At 38.9% G+C, this 18,433-nt stretch overlaps 1 protein-coding gene across 6 annotated transcripts in view; it reads right to left on the bottom strand.

Moving 5' to 3' along the window:
* EBF4 (EBF family member 4) overlaps window positions 1-18,433 on the bottom strand; it is a 57,818-nt gene that overhangs the window by 25,597 nt on the left and 13,788 nt on the right. For all 6 annotated transcript variants that reach the window (XR_014315311.1, XM_082744565.1, XM_082744562.1 and 3 more), the window contains exon 7: window positions 17,801-17,869. Coding sequence is in view for 5 of the 6 variants with exons in the window: in XM_082744565.1 (XP_082600691.1) it covers window positions 17,801-17,869 (69 nt within the window). In the remaining variant the exon portion in view is untranslated. The remainder of the gene's footprint in view (window positions 1-17,800; window positions 17,870-18,433) is intronic.

Here is an 18,433-nt window from a genome sequence, read left to right on the forward strand (position 1 = left end):
ATTGTACTCCCACATAAATAAGTAGGAATAATGATATAGGATGAAAATAATTGCATTTAGAATACGACATGGGTGATATTTACAATTGGTAGGGGAAAGATGGATTATTCAATAATTGTTGTTGGGACAACAGGAGCTATCAGAAAAAAATATAGGTGGACGCATATTTCTTTTTTTTTTAAATTTTATTTATTTATTTGAGAGAGAGAGAGAGAGTGTGAGCAAGAGAGAGAGCACAAGCTAGAAGGAAAGGCAGAGGGAGAGGGAGAAGCAGGCTTCCCACTGAGCAGGGAGCCCCATGTGGGGCTTGATCTCAGGACCTGACACAAAGGAAGATGCTTAACTGACTGAGCCACTCAGATGTCTGAGGTGAGCCCATACTTCCTAACTTTAACCAGAGTAAATTCCAAATGGATGATTTCCTCTGCCAGTATTATGGTAGACTAAATATCTTTAAAGTGCCTTCCTGGGACACCTGGCTGGCTCAGTCAGTTAGGTGTCTAACTCTTGATCTCAGCTTTGGTCTTGATTTCAAGGTTATGAGTTCAAGTGCTGCACTGGGCTCCACAATGGGCATGGAGTCTACTTAAATAAGTAAATGAATAAATAAAGTGCCTTCCCAATATGACCATATCCTGAAGTTTTAGCCAAAAGTAAGGAAAATCCAAGGATTAAAATAGGAAAAAAAAAAAAAAAAAGAAAGAAAGAAAAGAAAGAAAGAAAGAAAAGAAACCAAAAACAAGAAGTTGAAATCTAAGTGGGAGCTATGAACTATGAGCTAGCACAAATATTAGGGTTGTACTGGTGTCAAATGGCAATACGAACACACTGGGATGGAGAATAGGGACCACTTCAGATGAGGGCCCTGAATCCTCTAAAGATCCTAAAAAGGTCTCAGTTTGGTAGCACTGCCTCCTCCTGGTAGAATCAAACAAATCCTTCCAGAGGAAAGCACAGCCTATTCTGGTCCTGATGTGATTCAACCAAATGTGGGCTAAAATAAGATAAAATAATGACTACCACAATAATAACAACAAAAACATCAAAGAAAGAAACAAGCCATCACAAATAAGAGTCAGCAGAAGTAATGAACAATAGCTATAGAACCCAAGGACTTCTGATACTGGAATTATCAAGTACTCAATGTAAAATAACCACAAACATTTTAAAGAAACAAAAAGTTAATTAAAAAAAAATTAGTAAGCACCAAGAGACACCGACCCTAGTAACCAGTCATATTTGAAAAAGAACTAAATAGGGCGCCTGTGTGGCTCAGTGGTTGAGCCGCTGCCTTCGGCTCAGGTCATGATCTCAGGGTCCTGGGATCGGGTCCCGCATCGAGCTCTCTGCTCAGCAGGGAGCTTGCTTCCCTCTCTCTCTCTCTCTGGCTGCCTCTCTCTCTACTTGTGATTTCTCTCTGTCAAATAAATAAATCTTTAAAAAAAAAAAAAAAAGAACTAAATAAAACTTTTAGAAATGGAAAATAAAATCACTGAAATTAGTAGCTCATTGAATAAATTAAACAATAGTTTAGATACAGCTAAAGGGAATTAGTGAGTGAGGAGATGAATAAAAAAGAATTACCCAGGATGTAGTACAAAGAGAAAAATAAGACATACACAATTGTTTAGGATATGTGGAGGATAGGATTAAAGGTCTAAATTGGAGTCTCATTTAAAGTGCCATAAGGAGAAAATAGGACAAAGTCAAAGAGGGAGATGGGCCATATTAGACTCTTAATTGCAGGAAACAAACTGAGGGTTGCTGGAGTGGAGGCGGGTGAGAGGGATGGGGTGGCTGGGTGATGGACACTGGGGAGGGTATGTGCTATGGTGAGTGCTGTGAATTGTGTAAGACTGATGAATCACAGATCTGTACCCCTGAAACAAATAATTCATTATATGTTAATTTAAAAAAATGAAAGTACTGTTAGATATATTTTTTTAAAGATTTTATTTATTTATTTGACAGAGAGAAATCACAAGTAGACGGAGAGGCAGGCAGAGAGAGAGGAAGGGAAGCAGGCTCCCTGCTGAGCAGAGAGCCCGATGCGGGACTCGATCCCAGGACCCTGAGATCATGACCTGAGCTGAAGGCAGCGGCTTAACCCACTGAGCCACCCAGGCGCCCCACTGTTAGATATTTTTAAAAAGTGCCATAAGGAGAAAAGAGAGAATACAACCAAGATGTAACATTAGGCAAAGTCTGAGCAATTTCCAGAAGTGATGAAAGATATAAATCCACAGATACAAGAAGATCAACAAACTCTAAGCAGGATAAAAAAAATTCACAACAAGGCACATTAAAGTAAACTGAAGAGCTCCAAAGACAAAGAAAAGGGGCGCCTGGGCTGGCTCAGTGGGTTAAAGCCTCTGCCTTCGGCTCAGGTCATGATCCCAGGGTCCTGGGTTCAAGTCCCACATCAGGCTCTCTGCTCAGTGGGGAGCCTGCTTTTTCCTCTCCTTCTCTCTGCCTGCCTGTCTGCCTACTTGTGATCTCTGTCTGTCAAATAAATAAATAAAAATTAAAAAAAATAAATACATAAATCTTAAAAAAAAAAAAAAACAAAGAGAAGCTCTTCTATACAGACAGAAAAGATTTGCTGGCAAAAGAATGACATTTATGCTGCACTCTTCAACAGCAATAGTGGAAACATTTTCAAAGTGCTAAGTAAAAAACTAACTATCAATATAGAATTAGGTTCCCAGGAAGGCCACCTTTCAAGAAAGACAGTGATATAAAGACACTGATAGTAAAACAAAAGTGAGCATGGTGTTTACCACCACAGACCTTCATTAAGTTAGGAACCTCTAAAAGATATACTTCAGAAGGAGAGAAAGGGACCCCAGAGATAGTTATAAGATACAAGGAAAAAAAAAGATAAGCAAAAACAAAACAAAAAACCCACAAAAAACAAAACCCTGCATAATTAAAAATAATAACAATATGTGGAATTTTAAAAGAATTAAAATGTCTTATAAATAGGGCAGGGGTAATGGAACTGTCTAAGATCAGTGGTGAGTTGGTAAATATTTAACAATAATTTTTGGGTGGGGGAACCCATGATTTATAACATTTGTTGATTTCCATGGCTGTATATGTTCCCTCCATGACTGATTTCAAGCTACTAGTGTGATGTCATTGAATATGGAGTTGAGAAGAGATACTAATAATTAACTCTTGTGAACTGATATGAGCCAGCTCCAGCACACCACCATCCAAGATTCCAATATTAGGAAAGAAATTAAGACTTTGTTAAGAATACATACTAAATTTCAAGGGTAATAACTAAAAGAACAGAAATTAAGTGAATAAAGTTCTAAATCAGTAGAGGGAAAAATGCATAAGAAACACATACACTACATCAAAAAAAATTCTCAATTTTTTGTATAAAGTAAGAAAGGAAAACAAAGAAACATAGAAGAGGTGGAACAAATAAAAAGCACAAAGTAAGATAGTTGAAATAAATCAATAATCTCAATAAAGAAAATGGACTAAATTTGTCAGTTAAAAAATAGACTGGATTTTAAAAATAATTACTTTTAAAGACTTCTTCTGCTAATTCTAATATGATTAGAATTAGGTTAGGTGATTGCCTTTGGCTCAGGTCATGATCCTGGAGTCCAGGGATCGAGTCCTGAATCTGGTTCCCAGCTCCATGGGGAGTCTGCTTCTCCTTCTGACCTTCTCCCCTCTCATGCTCTCTCTCACTTGCTCTCTTTCAAGTAAAAAAAAAAAAAAAAAAAAATCCAGCAATACGCTGTTAAAAGAGAAATACTTGAACCATAAGGACACATAATGGTTGAAAATAAAGGATGAATAAATGTATATGATCCAAATAGAACCAAAAGTAAGTTAAGAGAGTCTGTATTAGATAAAATGAACTTTAAAGCAAAATATATATTAGAAATAAAGGACCAATAAATGCCAATAAAAAGTTCAACCCAGAAAAGTTATAAGATTCTAAAACTTCTCCACATTCAATAAAATAGTCACCAATATATATATTATTAATTACATATTGTATATATTAATCTTCCACATGAACTTTTGGCCTATCTTTGTGGGTTCCATCAATTTTTGATATTAATATATATATAAATATTGATATATATATACACACAAATATATAAAATTAAAAGATAAAGATAAGCTGAAAATTCAAGTGAAGATTATAACTTCATCTCTCAATTTTTAATAGGTCAAACAGAAAAAGATAAATAAAGACAGATCTAGACAATATAGTTAACAATATATTTTTTAAAAATTTTATTTATTTGTTTGACACACGCAAAGAGAGAGAGGGAGCACAAGCAGGGGAAGACACAGAGAGAAAGGGAGACACAGACTCTCCACCGAACAGGGAGACCAACGTGTGGCTTGATCCCAGGACCCCAGGACCATGACCTGAGCCAAAGGCAGACACCCAATCAACTGAGCCATCCACCACTCAATCTTGATTTAGGGGGACCTGTGGCTCAGGCAGTTAAGCGACTGCCTTCAGCTCAGGTCATGATCCCAGGGTCCTGGGATGGAGCACAGGGTTGGGATCCCTGCCCAGTGGGGAGTCAGTGTCTCCCTCTCCCTCCCCAAATTCATGCTCTCTCTCACTCACTCTCTCTCTCAAACAAATAAATAAGATCTTTTAAAAATATTGATTAAATGAACATATATATAAAGTGTTAGACTTATTAGACACATGATTATGTTAGAAATTAATAACAAAAATAAATTTTAAAATACCGCGTTTGGGAATTAAAAACCATACTTCTGCTTCTGCTTCTAACCGGGATGGAGTAATAGAGACCACAATTACCTATGGCCTAAAAATAAAACAAACAAGACAAAATGTACAAAACATTTTTCAAGGTAATAGACATCAGATAACAAAAGACAGTGATCTCCAAAAGATGGGAAATAAATGAGGTGAACATTGCAAATGTCTCACTATTGCTTTGAGAGTTTCCAGACCACAGCACAAGAGGGGAAACTAAGGTAGAGCTAGGAGACCCCAGAATTGAGGAGATGCACTGAAGAGTCCCAAGGTGCTAGACTTCATAGGACAGAGCCTCATAGAGGAGAGAAGTACATAGAAAGAAAAACCAGAAAGTTGTGAAGGGTCCCCCTTGAGTATTTAGTAGAGTACGAATCAGTCTGTGCATATGAAGAAACTACCCAAGACCAAGGAAAGAACTACCCAAAAGGAATACAGAGAGCAATCCTGGTGCTTGCATAGAGATGGGAATAGTGCCTGTTTCTACGAGCTAGACTTGAAAAACTCAGAGTTCATGAGGTATTGGGTAGAGTACTCAAGAAGGTCTTACTCGAGTAGTGGGGAATAATTAGTCCTAGATTGAGTATTGCTGTGGAACCATCTAATAAATCATGAGATCAAGATTCAAAAAGATCAAACTGTTCACAAGTAACTTAACTGCATCCCAGAACAAAGCTCAAGAAGATTTATGGGAATACAAAAATATCCAAAGCCCAAGAAGGAAAAATTCATAATGTCTGGCATCTAATTACAGAATACCAGGCATGCCAAGATGCAAAAAAATAAGGCCCATAATGAGAATAATCAATCAATTAAAATAGAATAGACACAGATATTAGAATTAGCAGAAGTCTTTAAAAGTAATTACAACAGTATTTGGTAAATTCAAAAATTTAAGCAGAGATGTGGAAGATATAAAAAAATATACAAATCAAACTTGTGGAGATGAAAACTACAACATTTAAGATAAAAAATATATTGGAAGGGATTAACAATGGATGAAACAGGACCGAAGAAAGGATTAGTGAACTTAAGGCATGGCAGTAGAAACTATCCAAAATGAAAAACAAAACAAAACAAAATCCTCTAAAGTGAAATGTAAAGTGAGCTGCAGGACAACCTCAAGCAGTTTAGCATTTGTAATTGGAGTAATCAGTGTTCCCAAAGGAGTAGAGAAGGGGATGGTGTACAGAAAGATACTTGAGAAAATAATGGCAAAAAACTGTCAAAAACGGGGCACCTGGGTGTTTCAGTTGGTTAACCCATCTGCCTTTGGCTCAGGTCATGATCCTAGGGTCCTGGGATCAAGCCCCACATTGGGCTTCCTGCTCAGCTGGAAGTCTGCTGCTCCCTCTCCTTTGCCCTGTCTCCTGCTCACACTGTCTCTCAAATAAATAAAGAAAAATCTTTTTAAAAAGCCTTTCCAAGTATAATGAAAACTGTAGCCTCATAGATCCAAAAGGATAAATAACTCCAAACACATGAAATATGAAGAAAAACTATACCAAGGCATATCATAATTAAATTGTTAAAAATGAATAATAAAGAGGGGCACCTGGATAGCTTGGTAGGTTGGGCATCCAACTCTTGATTTTGCCTCTGGTCATGGTCTCCGGGTTTTGGGATTGGGCCCTGTATTTGTCTCTGAGCTCAGAACAGAGTCTGCTTGTCCCTCTCCCTCTGCTCCCCCACTCACTCTCTCTATCTCTAAAGTAAATAAATACAATCTTTTTTAAAAAACTTTTTAAAAAAAGATTTTATTTATTTATTTGACAGAGACAGATCACAAGCAGGCAGAGAGAGAGGGGGGGAAGCAGGCTCCCGGCTGAGCAGAGAGCCCCATGTGGGGCTTGATCCCAGGACCCTGGGATCATGACCTGAGCCAAATGCAGAGGCTTTAACCCACTAAGCCACTCAGGTGCCCCAAATAAATACAATCTTAAAAAAATGAATAATAAAGAGAAAAATATTAAAAGCAGCCAGAGATAAAAGACATGTTTATGCACAGAGAAACAAAGACAATGATGGTAACAGATTTTTCATGAGTAATGGAAAAGAGAAGACAGTGGAACAACACCTTAACAACAAAAGTCAACCTTGAATTCCATACCCAGTTAAAATACAAACAAATATTAAAGGATGCCCTTCAGACATAAGAAAAATGGAAATTTGGGTCTACAGAAAAGAATGAAGAGCAGTAGAAATGGTAACTACATAGGTAAATGTATAAGATACTTTTCATATTTTTAAAATTTCTAAAATTAATTGACTGTTTAAATAAAAAATCCATGTATTATGGATTTTTATATCATATAAAAATAGAATTCTTGGGGGGCGCCTGGGTGGCTCAGTGGGTTAAGCCACTGCCTTTGGCTCGGGTCATGATCTCAGGGTCCTGGGATCGAGTCCCGCATCGGGCTCTCTGCTCAGCAGGGAGCCTGCTTCCCTCTCTCTCTCTCTGCCTGCCTCTCCATCTACTTGTGATTTCTCTCTGTCAAATAAATAAATAAAATCTTTAAAAAAAAATAGAATTCTTGGGATTCCTGGATGGCTCAGTCATTGAACATCTGCCTTTGGCTCAGATCATGATCCCGGGGTCCTGGGATTGTGCCCCGCATCGGGCTTGCTGGTCAGCGGGAGGCCTGCTTTTCCCTCTCCCTCTGCCCCTGCTTGTGTTTGCTCTCTTGCTGTGTCTCTCTCTGTCAAATATATAAAATCTTTAAAAAAATAGAATTCATGACAAGAATAGCATACTATACATGCAGTAATATAATTAAAAGTAGACTGCACTAACCTAAAGGTGTGTACTTTAAGCCCTAAAGCAATCACTAAAGTAACAAAATAGTTTGGCTAATAAGCCAACAAAGGAAATAAATTAAATAATTAAAAAAAAACTGAATAATCTAGATAGAAGCTGTATGGATGTCACCATTCTCAGTTCTGATATTGGCAAACTATGTTTTCTCTTTTTTTTCTGATCAGTCTGGCTATAGGTTTAACCATTTTATTGATCTTAAAGGAGCAGCTTTTGGTTTCATTGATTTTCTCTATTGTTTATCTGTTTCCTATTTTAACATTTATTAGTTCCTTTCTTCTGCTTACTTTTGATTTAATTTCATCTCCTTTATCAGGTTTCCTAGAATGAAAGCTGAGGTAATTGATTTAAGATTTTTTAGCTATGACATAAAAAGCATAATACATAAAAGAAAAAATTTATAAACTGGATTTCATGAAAATTAAAAAACTTGTATTCTTCAAATAACACTGTTAGGAATGAAAAGGCAAGTCACTGGGAAAAAATTTTTGTAAAATAGATATTGGACTTGTATCCATAATATATAAAGAACTCCTACAACTCAGTAATAAAAAGCAACCCAATATAAAGGGGGATGATGGTAGAATATTTGAGTAGATATTTCTTCAAAGAAAATATATGGATGGCAAATAAGCACATGAAAAGATATTCAACATTGTTAGTCATTAGGGATGTACAAATTAAAAATCACAATGAGATACCACCACATACTTACTAGAATGGCTAAAATTTAAAAAGATAGACTATTCTCATGCTGATGAGAATGCAGAAGAACTACAACTCTTATACACTGCTGATGGGAATGTAAAATAGCACAACCACTTTGGAAATCAGTTAGGTAATTATGATAAAGTTAAATATACTTTTACCATATAATCCATCCATTCTACTCCAAGGATTTTACTTAAGAAAAATGAAAGTGTTTGTCCATAAAAAGACTTGTACATAAGTGTTCTTAAAGTTTTTATTAATAATAGTTATAAACTGGAAACAACCCAAATGTCTATCAAGAGATGATGGCACACACACAAAAACTGTTATATTCATACAATGGAAAACCACTCAGGAATAAAAATAAATGAGCTATTGATACAGGCAAAAACGTGGATGAAACACACAAAAAAAGATTACGCTGAGTGAAAACACCCAGACCAAAAAAAAAAAGCACACACTGTATAATTTCATTTATATAAAATTTTAAAAAAGGAAAACCAACCTATATTGACAGAAAGCAGAGAAATGGTTGCCTGAGGATAGAGGTAAGGGGAGAGAGGGAGAGATTCCAAGGGGGGCATGAGGAAACTTTTAGGGATGAAGGATATGTTCACTATTATAATTGTGGTGATGGTTTCTTCAGTATATACATATGTCAAAGCTTTTAAAATTGTACACTTTATGTGCATTTTTTAAAAGATTTTATTTATTTATTTGACAGAGATCAAAAGTGGGCAGAGAGGCAAGCAGAGTGCGAGAGGGGGAAGCAGGCTCCCCGCCGAGCAGAGAGCCCGATGCAGGGCTCCATCCCAGGACCCTGAGATCATGACCTGAGCCGAAGGCAGAGGCTTAACCCACTGAGCCACCCAGGTGCCCCCTTTATGTGCATTTTATTGCATACTGATTACACCTCATAAAGTTAATTGAAAAATGAAGAATAAGGAAACACAACACTAAATATACCGTGCATTGAAAAAGAAGTCATAACAGAAATTTAACAATCCTTGAAACTGAGTGGTAATAAAAATGTGAGATGTAAAAAGGTGAGGTGCAGGAAAAGTAGTATTTTATGGAAATATGACAGACTTAAATGATTGTATTAGTAAGGAAGAAGGTAAGCAGGAGCTACGTATCTAACTCAAGAAATTAGGAAAGAACAAAATAAATCCAATGAATGACGAAGGGAGAAAATAAAGATAAATGCAGAATTAATGTAATGCAAAGCAAACACACATTAGAAAAAGACTGAAAAACTATAACTCTGTTTATATATATATATTAAAGATTTATTTATTCATTTGAGAGATAAAGAGAGAGCATGAGTAGGAAGGGAAGAGGGAGAAGGGCAAAGAACCTCAAGCAGATCCCACATTGAGTGTGGAGCCTAATGTGGGGCTCCATCTCATGACCCTGACATCATGACCTGAGCCAAAACCAAGAGGCAGACACTTAACCAACTATGCCACCTGAGTGGTGCCCCAAAAACTGTTTTTAGAAGACGAATAAAAGTGACAAATTTCTGGCAAAACTTACCAAGGAGAAAGATATGCTGCAAACAATATCAGGAATGGAAAAAGTTCATAACTAAAAATACAACAGAGATCAAAAAATAAGAGAACATTACAAACAACTTTATGGAAATAAATTTGAAAACTTTGGTACAATGTACAAATTCCTTAAAAAATATAACTCACCAAAACAGAGTAAAAAAGAAACAGAAGGCCTGAATTGTCCATGACCATAAAAAAAAAAAGAAAAAAAAGAGTCAACTGTTTAAAAATTCTCTCCTTTTCATCCCTGAAAACTCAAGGCAAATTATAACAAATTTTCAAGGAACAGATCATACAAGGAATAGATATATTCAAACTCATACAAATTCATCCAGCAAAGAGTAAAAGAAAGAACATTCCCCTTCTAATTATTTGAGGCTGATATATCACTAACTGTCAAACTCATACCTGGACATTATAAGACAATCACAAGCCAAACACCATTGAACATAAATGCAAAAACTCTAAAAATATTATTAACAGTGCAAATCCTGCAGCCTATAGAGAAGACAGTAAACCATTATCAAGTTAGGTTTATACCAGGAGTAATTCAGGATTAGGAAAACCGTTAATGAAATTCACTACATTAATAGTTTGAAGGAGAAAGGCTATCTCATCAACTCAGTACATACAGAGAAAAGCAGCATGTAACATTCAGTATCCATTCACGATTTTAAAACCCCCAAAACAAAAATTGGTTACCAAACTTTTTTAACCTGGTAGAGTATAGCTACCAAATGGCTACAGCTAACCATGTTTTAAATGGGGAAACATTTTCTTTAAAATCAAACACAAGACAAGAATGCCATTGCCACTGCTTATATTCAATGCTGTACTTGAGGTTCTAGTCAGAGCAATAAAATAAGGGAAAAAAAGGGGGGGTGTCTGTGTGACTCAGTCCATTAAGGGTCTACCTTCAGCTCAGGTCATGATCTCAGGGTCCCGGGATTAAGGCCCATGTTAGGCTCCCTGCTCAGTGGGAAGCCTGCTTCTCCCTCTCCCTCTGCCTTTCCTGCCAGCTCATGCTCTCTTTATTACTCTCTCTCTCTCAAATAAATAAAATATTGAAGAAAAAGGATTGGACGGGAAAAAAAGTTATGGTTTGCATAAGATGGCCATCTATACATAAAAAGCAAAACAAACATAAAGACAAAGATTCACATGCAAATATCAATTGCATTTCTGTACACTATCAAGTTAGAAAATATAACAAAAGATATAATTTGCAATTGCAACAAAATATAAATATAAATATAAATATAAATATAAATATAAATAAGCTATCCATACACCTGAGAGGCTCATTCTCTCTTCAGATCCTTCCTCAAATTCCACCTTCAATTTGGCCTCCTGTGATCACTTTACTTAAAAATTACATTGGCCTAATCCCCAAATTCCTGACCAATTTTATTTTTCTCCAGTTTTTCCACATATCACATTCTGACATACTTAGAATTATTGTTGTTGCCTATCTCCCCTGTGTCTTCTCCCTCCAGGAGAACAGATATTTTTGTCTGCTTTATTTACTCTAGTATTCTTAGAGCCTAGAGCAGTGTCTTGTACATAGTAGATGCTCAATACATATTTATTTAATGAGTAAAATTAAATGAAAAAAAGTTAAGTGCATGTGGCCTTTATTGAGAAAATTATAAACTTTACTGAAAGCATTAGAGAAGATATACATAAGTAAAGAGATAAACCATATTCATGGAAAGGAAGACTCAGTAGCATAAAGATGTGAATTCTTTTCCAAAATAATGCATAAGTTAACTGTAATATTAATCAAAGCCCCCCAAAAGATGTGTGTGTGTGTGTGTGTGTAATTTTATAAGTGGAGTCTAAAACTTATATGGAAACACAAAAGATAAAAAAAATGCAATACTCTCAAGAACAAGAGAGGATAGGAGACTTGCCCTATACACTTGTCTATATCATTATTATAAAGCTATTGGGATGCCTGGGTGGCTTAGTGGGTTAAAGCCTCTCCCTTCGGCTCAGGTCATGATCTCAGGGTCCTGGGATGGAGCCCTGCATCGGGCTCTCTGCTCACCGGGGGGCCTGCTTTCTCCTCTCTCTCTACCTGCCTCTCTGCCTACTTGTGATCTCTGTCAAATAAATAGATGAAATCTTTGAGAAAAATAAAAGCTATAGTGATTATAAAAAGGTGATTTTGGCACAGGGATTATCAAATAAATCAAAGGAACATAAGAAATAGTCTAGAACCAGACCCACAAGTAGAAGGAAATCTGATTTAGAATAAATATAGTACTTACAGTTCAGTAGGAATGTGTGAGCTACTTAATAAATGATACTACAATAATTAGTGATTCATGAGTAAAAATAATTACATTGATTCCTTAATTTATACCATGCCCCAGAATTCGTTCCACATGGATTATAAACCTAAATGTAAAATGAAAAACTATAAAACCTTTAGAAGAAAATATAGAAGAATATGTTAATGACTCAGAATAGGGAAAGATTTCTTAAATAAATCTTAAATAAAGCACAGAGTAAAAACCACGAGGAAAATACTGGTAAGTTCAACTACACTGTGATACTTGAAATATACTTTCCTGACCAAGGATCAGTACCTAGGATTTATGAAGATCCATTTAAATCAGTATAAATCCTCCAAACAATTCAAAAAGAAAAATGGGCAAAAGACTAGCATATGCTTAGGGGCGCCTGGGTGGCTCAGTGGGTTAAAGCCTCTGCTTTTGGCTCACATCATGATCCCAGGGTCCTGGGATCAAGACCCACATCGGGCTCTCTGCTCAGTGGAGAGCCTGCTTCCTCCTCTCTCTCTCTGCCTGACTCTCTGCCTACTTGTGAACTCTGTCAAATAAATAAATAAAATCTTAAAAAAAAAAAAAAAGACTAGCATATACTTAGTAGGAGAAGTAAGGCAAATACTAACAAACAAACAAAAAAAGATGCTCAACCTACATTAATAATCAAGAAAATGCAAATTAAGGTGCCCACAAAAGTCCCTGTGTGGCCACTAGACTGTCAAACATTAAGAAGTTCGACATTAGGAAGGGCTGGTGAGGAGGAGGTGGAGCCACAGGAACTTAGTCACTCGAGGTAGGAGCATTGCTCAGGACAACCATCTTGGAAATGGTCTGACATGGACTCCTAACATTAATCATGGGCACACCTTATGACCTGGCAGTTCCAGTGTTAGGTTGTACCTAATACTTGTACCTGTTCAAATCATGAGAGACAGACAAGAATGTTCAGGGAAGTTTTGCTTATAATAGCAAAAACAAAGTACAACCAACTATAAATATAGCAACACAGAAAAATCTTAAAAATATAATGCTGAATTGAAAAAGAACATTTTAGAAGACTACTACAACACAATATCTTTTTTATAAAGTTAAAAACAAGCACGACCAGACATAGTGTTTACAATATGTCATAATATTTTTTAGAGTTGTGTGTGAACACAGAGCTCAATTTACTTATTACCTTTAGGAGAGGGGTAGGCAGTGGTATGAGATGGTGAAGGAATATAGAGAGAACTTCAGTAATACTTTTAATGTTCTAATTTTAAGTTTGTTGGTCAGTCCACAGGTGTATAATAATTATTAATGCTTCTCAGTTTCCATTTTATTGTATTTTTCTTTTGTATGTATGATATGAGATACAACAACTTATATATTTTTTCAAATGGACCAAATATTTAAGTGTAAACAATTAAACCATAAAAGAACCAGAAGAAACCACAGGATAAAGTTCTAAAAATGATTTTGGTGTGAGAGAGGGCTTTCTAAATATGACAAAAATCAAGAGTACTTAAAAGATTGAGAGGTTGGGCAAGTTTCACTCTAAGAAAAGTTACAAGATAACAATCAACTAGAAAAAAAAATCTTTATAACTCATGTAAAGGGCGAATTTCCTTAATACATACTTCTACAAATCAGTAACAAAAGCCAGTGCTTCACAGAAAAAGAAGCAAAGGACACGACAAAAGAGTTCCAAGAAAAGAAAAAACAAATAGAATTTAGGTACCTAAAAGCATGCTCAACCTTACAGTAAAAGAAATGAAATTCACCAGGATACCACAGTTCACTTCGATGATGGAAAAAGACAAAAAAGTATGGCGACCACTGCTTGTTGCAGTCATTTCTGAACCCCAAGGTCACTTGCCTTCACTCTGAAGATTTTCCTGCTGCATCACTATATATACTCTTGAACAATGATCCTGTCATAATTCGTGGGGATTTCAGTATGAACATAGAGAATTCTTCCAAAACATTGTCCTCTGTATTCCGCAAGCATCTTTCCTCCACTGATCTCGTATCTACCTTCCCTTGGCTACATCTTACTGATGCAATCTCCCCGAATAAGTCTACCTACAGACAACCCATGGTCTAACCATCCATCTTCTAACCTCCAGCTCAACCCCTTTCTGGTACCACAACTTCAAAAATTGTTTGGCCCCATCAGAACCTAATTCCATTCATCCGGCCTTATCTTCAATCTCCCATATCCTTCTCCCTATCCCTTAAATTTCTTGTTCCATTTTTGCAAACACCATTTGCACATGCTTTTTACTCTCCTGCCCTCTCATGTCTCCTTGTACTCACCTGGCAAACCCTGAACTCTGCATACACACAACCACTCACCTGTCCCGCACCTGTACTCTCCCACTGCTCAGCATGGCTGAAGAAATTTCTCACTTCAAATTCATGACACCAAACCTCAGGCAGGCCCTTACTGCTGCTTGGCAATCACACATTTCCATGGTCCACTAAGTCTCCTGGACACCTGTTTTTGGCCCTAGTGTCTCCTTCACCACTTCCATGCTCAACTACTGACCTGGCTTCCCATTTCACTGAGAAAACAAAGCAATCAGGAAATGGCATCTGCAAGCTCCCACACTGGGTATCCTGATTTGTCCCCTTTCTGGGCCCAGGCTCCCTGACTTCCTTGTTCTGTCCGTAGGTAGCTGTCTACACTCCCAGCTAAACCAGTCCTCCACTGGTGCATTGGATCCCAAGCTCTTCGCTGGCTACGGGACATGGCTCCAGCAGTTTTCCTCTCCTGCATCATCATTCCCCTCTTTCCCACTGGTTTTTCTCATCAGCATATGAAGAAGTTGTAATTTGGGGGGGGGGGGCTTACACTGTGCTCTTGTCCCCATCTTATTTCTCTGATCCCTTTAGAGCAAAACTCTCAAGAGTTCCTCTGTTCGTTGCCTCCAGTCTCTCTTCTGTTCTCAGACAGCCTCCTACCAGACTTCTGCCCCTCCACTCTACTGAAATAGCTATTGTTGAGGTCACCATTGTCCCCCTCATTGCTTAATGTGATGGTCAAATTAGTCCTTTTATCATCTCCATGAGAACCATTTGTTGAAGTTGGCTGTTTCCCCCTTTTTGGAATAGTTTGTTACCTGGACTTCTAGAACACTCCAATCCTCTGATTCCCCTTTTGCCTCCCTGGCCACTCTTTCTTGTTCTCCTTCACTGGCTCCACATCTCCATGGCCTCTAAACACTGAACAGCCCAGGACTCAGTTCTTGGACCTCATCTGTTTTCATTCAGCATTCATTCCCTTGATGATTTCATTCATTCAGATTTAGATCTGCAGCCTGAACCTTTCCCTAGAGATCTGTACTTATGTTTTCACCTGCTTTTAATCCCCCGCACCCCGGATGTTTGCTAAGCATTTCAACACCAAACTCCTGATCTTCCTTGCTACCAAACCTGCTTGTTCTGAAATCTCTTTCTCCTCAGTAAATAGGAACTCTGTCCTTCTAGGTTGGACATCTGGGATATCTCTGACTCCCCCTCCTTCTCTGTCACTTTGTCTCTCCTTCCATAACAAATCTTGTCAGTTCTGTCCACAAAATACATTCAATCACCTCCTGCCACTACCTCCTAACACCCCCTCTTTAACAGCCTCTACTTTCTCTCACCTGAATAACTGTGCTGGCTTCCTAATTCACCTCTCTGCTTCCATCCTTGCCTCCTACAGGTCACCGGCATCACACGAGCTAGAGTGATCTTGCTAAAATATAAATCAGGTCATTTCATTCTTCTCAAACACCCCTGACACCCCTGGCTTCCATGCCACTCAGAATAAAAGCCAAACTCCCTATAATGGTCTATATGCAACTTACATGGCCCTGTCTGCATGTCTTGCCTTCCTCTGACCCTTCTGTTGGTTTCCTGACACCATCTCCTCCTACAGTGCCCTTCACGCCAGTCACCTGAGCTTTCTTACTGTTCTTAAACACATCAGGTCCGCTCCAGCCAAGAATATTCCTCTCCTGGGTTCAAACATGGCTCACTCCCTTCCTTCCTTCAGGTCTTGGCTCAAATGTCATCTTTTTAGGGAAGCTCTCTGTAAATATTCTAAAATCACACCGCCCCCCCTTCCTGGGCACTTCAGATCCTTCCTGATGCTTGCCTTTTCTCCTTAGCTGTTACCACCATCTAACAGAATCTACGTTTCATTCATTCCATTCAGGTCCATCACCCCTACTAGATTGTTAAGCCCATAAACACAAGCCTTTTGTCTTGGTTTTGGTCACTGTTTAATCCATAGAATATAGAAGAGACCCTGGCATGGGGTGAATATTAAAAAAAAATTTTGTTGAAAGAATAACATATCTAATTGCCCAGAGTGTGGACAACAGGCATTCTCAAAACTGCTGGTACCAATACCAACTGGTGTAATTTCCACAGAGGGCAAACTGACAGTAACTATTAAAATTACAAACGCACATCTCCTCTGACCCAGCAATTCTGCTGCTATAATATCCTTCTTATGAACGCACCTATGTGCAAAGTGACACAGGGACAAAGTAAGTCACTGCAGTATATTTGATCTCCGAAAAGGAACAAAAACGGCCAAAGCATCCAGCAATGGCAGACGATTGAAAGAAATTATAGTTCATCCATACGGTGGAATATTTTGCAGTACCAAAAAAGAGGAAAAAGACTTCCTGTGTCCTGATATAACCTCCCAGATAGGCATGTTTCTTAGAGAAAGGAAAGGTGCTGAAAGGTACATTTTGGACGCCAGCATTTTTAGAAACATAAAAGGAAAGGTACGAAAAGAATATGTATCTGTATTTTCTTGTCTATGAGCAGACAATGTCAAGAAAGATGGCTAAGAAACTGCTAACAAAGGCTGCTTATCTGGAGGGCAATGGATGGATGAGATGCCAAGGTGGCGGCCTTTTTGCTTTAAACTCTTTTAAACTTGAATTTCTGCTCCTGTGAATGTGCTCTCTATTAGAAGGAGAATAAGGCAGGGTTTATGTTCCGATATGGCCTGATCTCTAAGACATATTGTTACAAATTTTTAAAAAAACGTAACGGTACAAAAGTCCCTGGTACATAAGGGTGGGGTCCTCTTTTGTACCTTTTGAATTTTGTACCTTACCTATGCATTTGCTCTTCAAAAAGAAAAAATAATTTTAAAGAAGTCATGGTGGGAGAATGCATTTTACACCCGTCACCTTGACAGTCCTGTGACTGAAATGCGCCAAGTATGTCCCCACTTTTCAGTGGAAAGAAACGGAAGTGCAGAGAAGTCAAGGCAAGCAGTGAGAGGTGGTGGTGGACCTGGGACTAGAGCCGGGCTTCCCCTGCCTTTCCCATGCCAGCCTGTCCGTCCTCCCAACCGCTCTCTGGCGTCTGGTTCATCTCCTTCCCTCCCCGCCCTCACCCCAGGCCCTGGCCCTCCGGCTTTCTTCCCCAGGGAGCAGAACTCCTAAGCCCAGCCCCAGAAGTCTACCACCAGCGGCTTTCTGTAGAGGCCAGAGGTAGCAGCTTCCTCGTGTCTGGTAGTTTCTCTCTGCTTACAGCCACCAACGGGGGGGGGGGGTTGAGGGGTGGGGGGGGTGGGGGGGCGACGCGTGTGCCCCCGTGCTCTGCAGCTGAAACCAGCCCGCCCTGGTCTTCCGGGGGCCTCCTTCCCAGCACCTACCTGTCAATAATGACCGGGTCAGAAGGCGTCTCATTCCGATTGCCACAGCTCTTCCGGTCACAGCACCGGCTGGAGGAAGAGGAGCGAGAAGGTGTGTCTGTGTGCGCATGCGTGTGCGCAAGCGTGCACACGTGCTTCCGGTTGGAGGTGCTGCGTCCTGTCTCTGAGTGTGGAATCCCTTTCTGGGGGCCTCACTTCCAGGAGCCTTCGGGAGAAGGGTCCTTCACCGGGACCTGGAGAGCCAGGTTGGCCAGGAGACCCTTGTCCCAAAGGCATGCTACTCCTGGAGGATTCAGTAAAGGCAGGCTGCAGGCCCCCTCCAAGGTCTTTCTCACATAGCAAAGGGCTCGGATTTTAGCATGCAGCTCAGGAATTACCAGAAAGTGAACCCACCCATGTAACCAGCATCCAGTCGAAGAAAGACCGCGCACAATCAGTGCCACAGAAGCCTCCCCACACCCCTTCCTTGTCACTACTCTTCCCCAGGGCAGCCAGGGTCCCAACCAGATTTTTGAACACTGTTCTCTTTTCCATTCAGAAGGAACTGCTTTTCAGGACCTGGTGTGAGGGGCATCTCCTAGGGAGACCTTATCTAGAAATGCCAAGCTCTGGGGGTAATGGGGAAGGGGAGCC

The sequence above is a fragment of the Mustela nivalis genome (genome assembly GCF_964662115.1).
Source record: "Mustela nivalis genome assembly, chromosome: 8".
NCBI lineage: Eukaryota > Metazoa > Chordata > Mammalia > Carnivora > Mustelidae > Mustela > Mustela nivalis.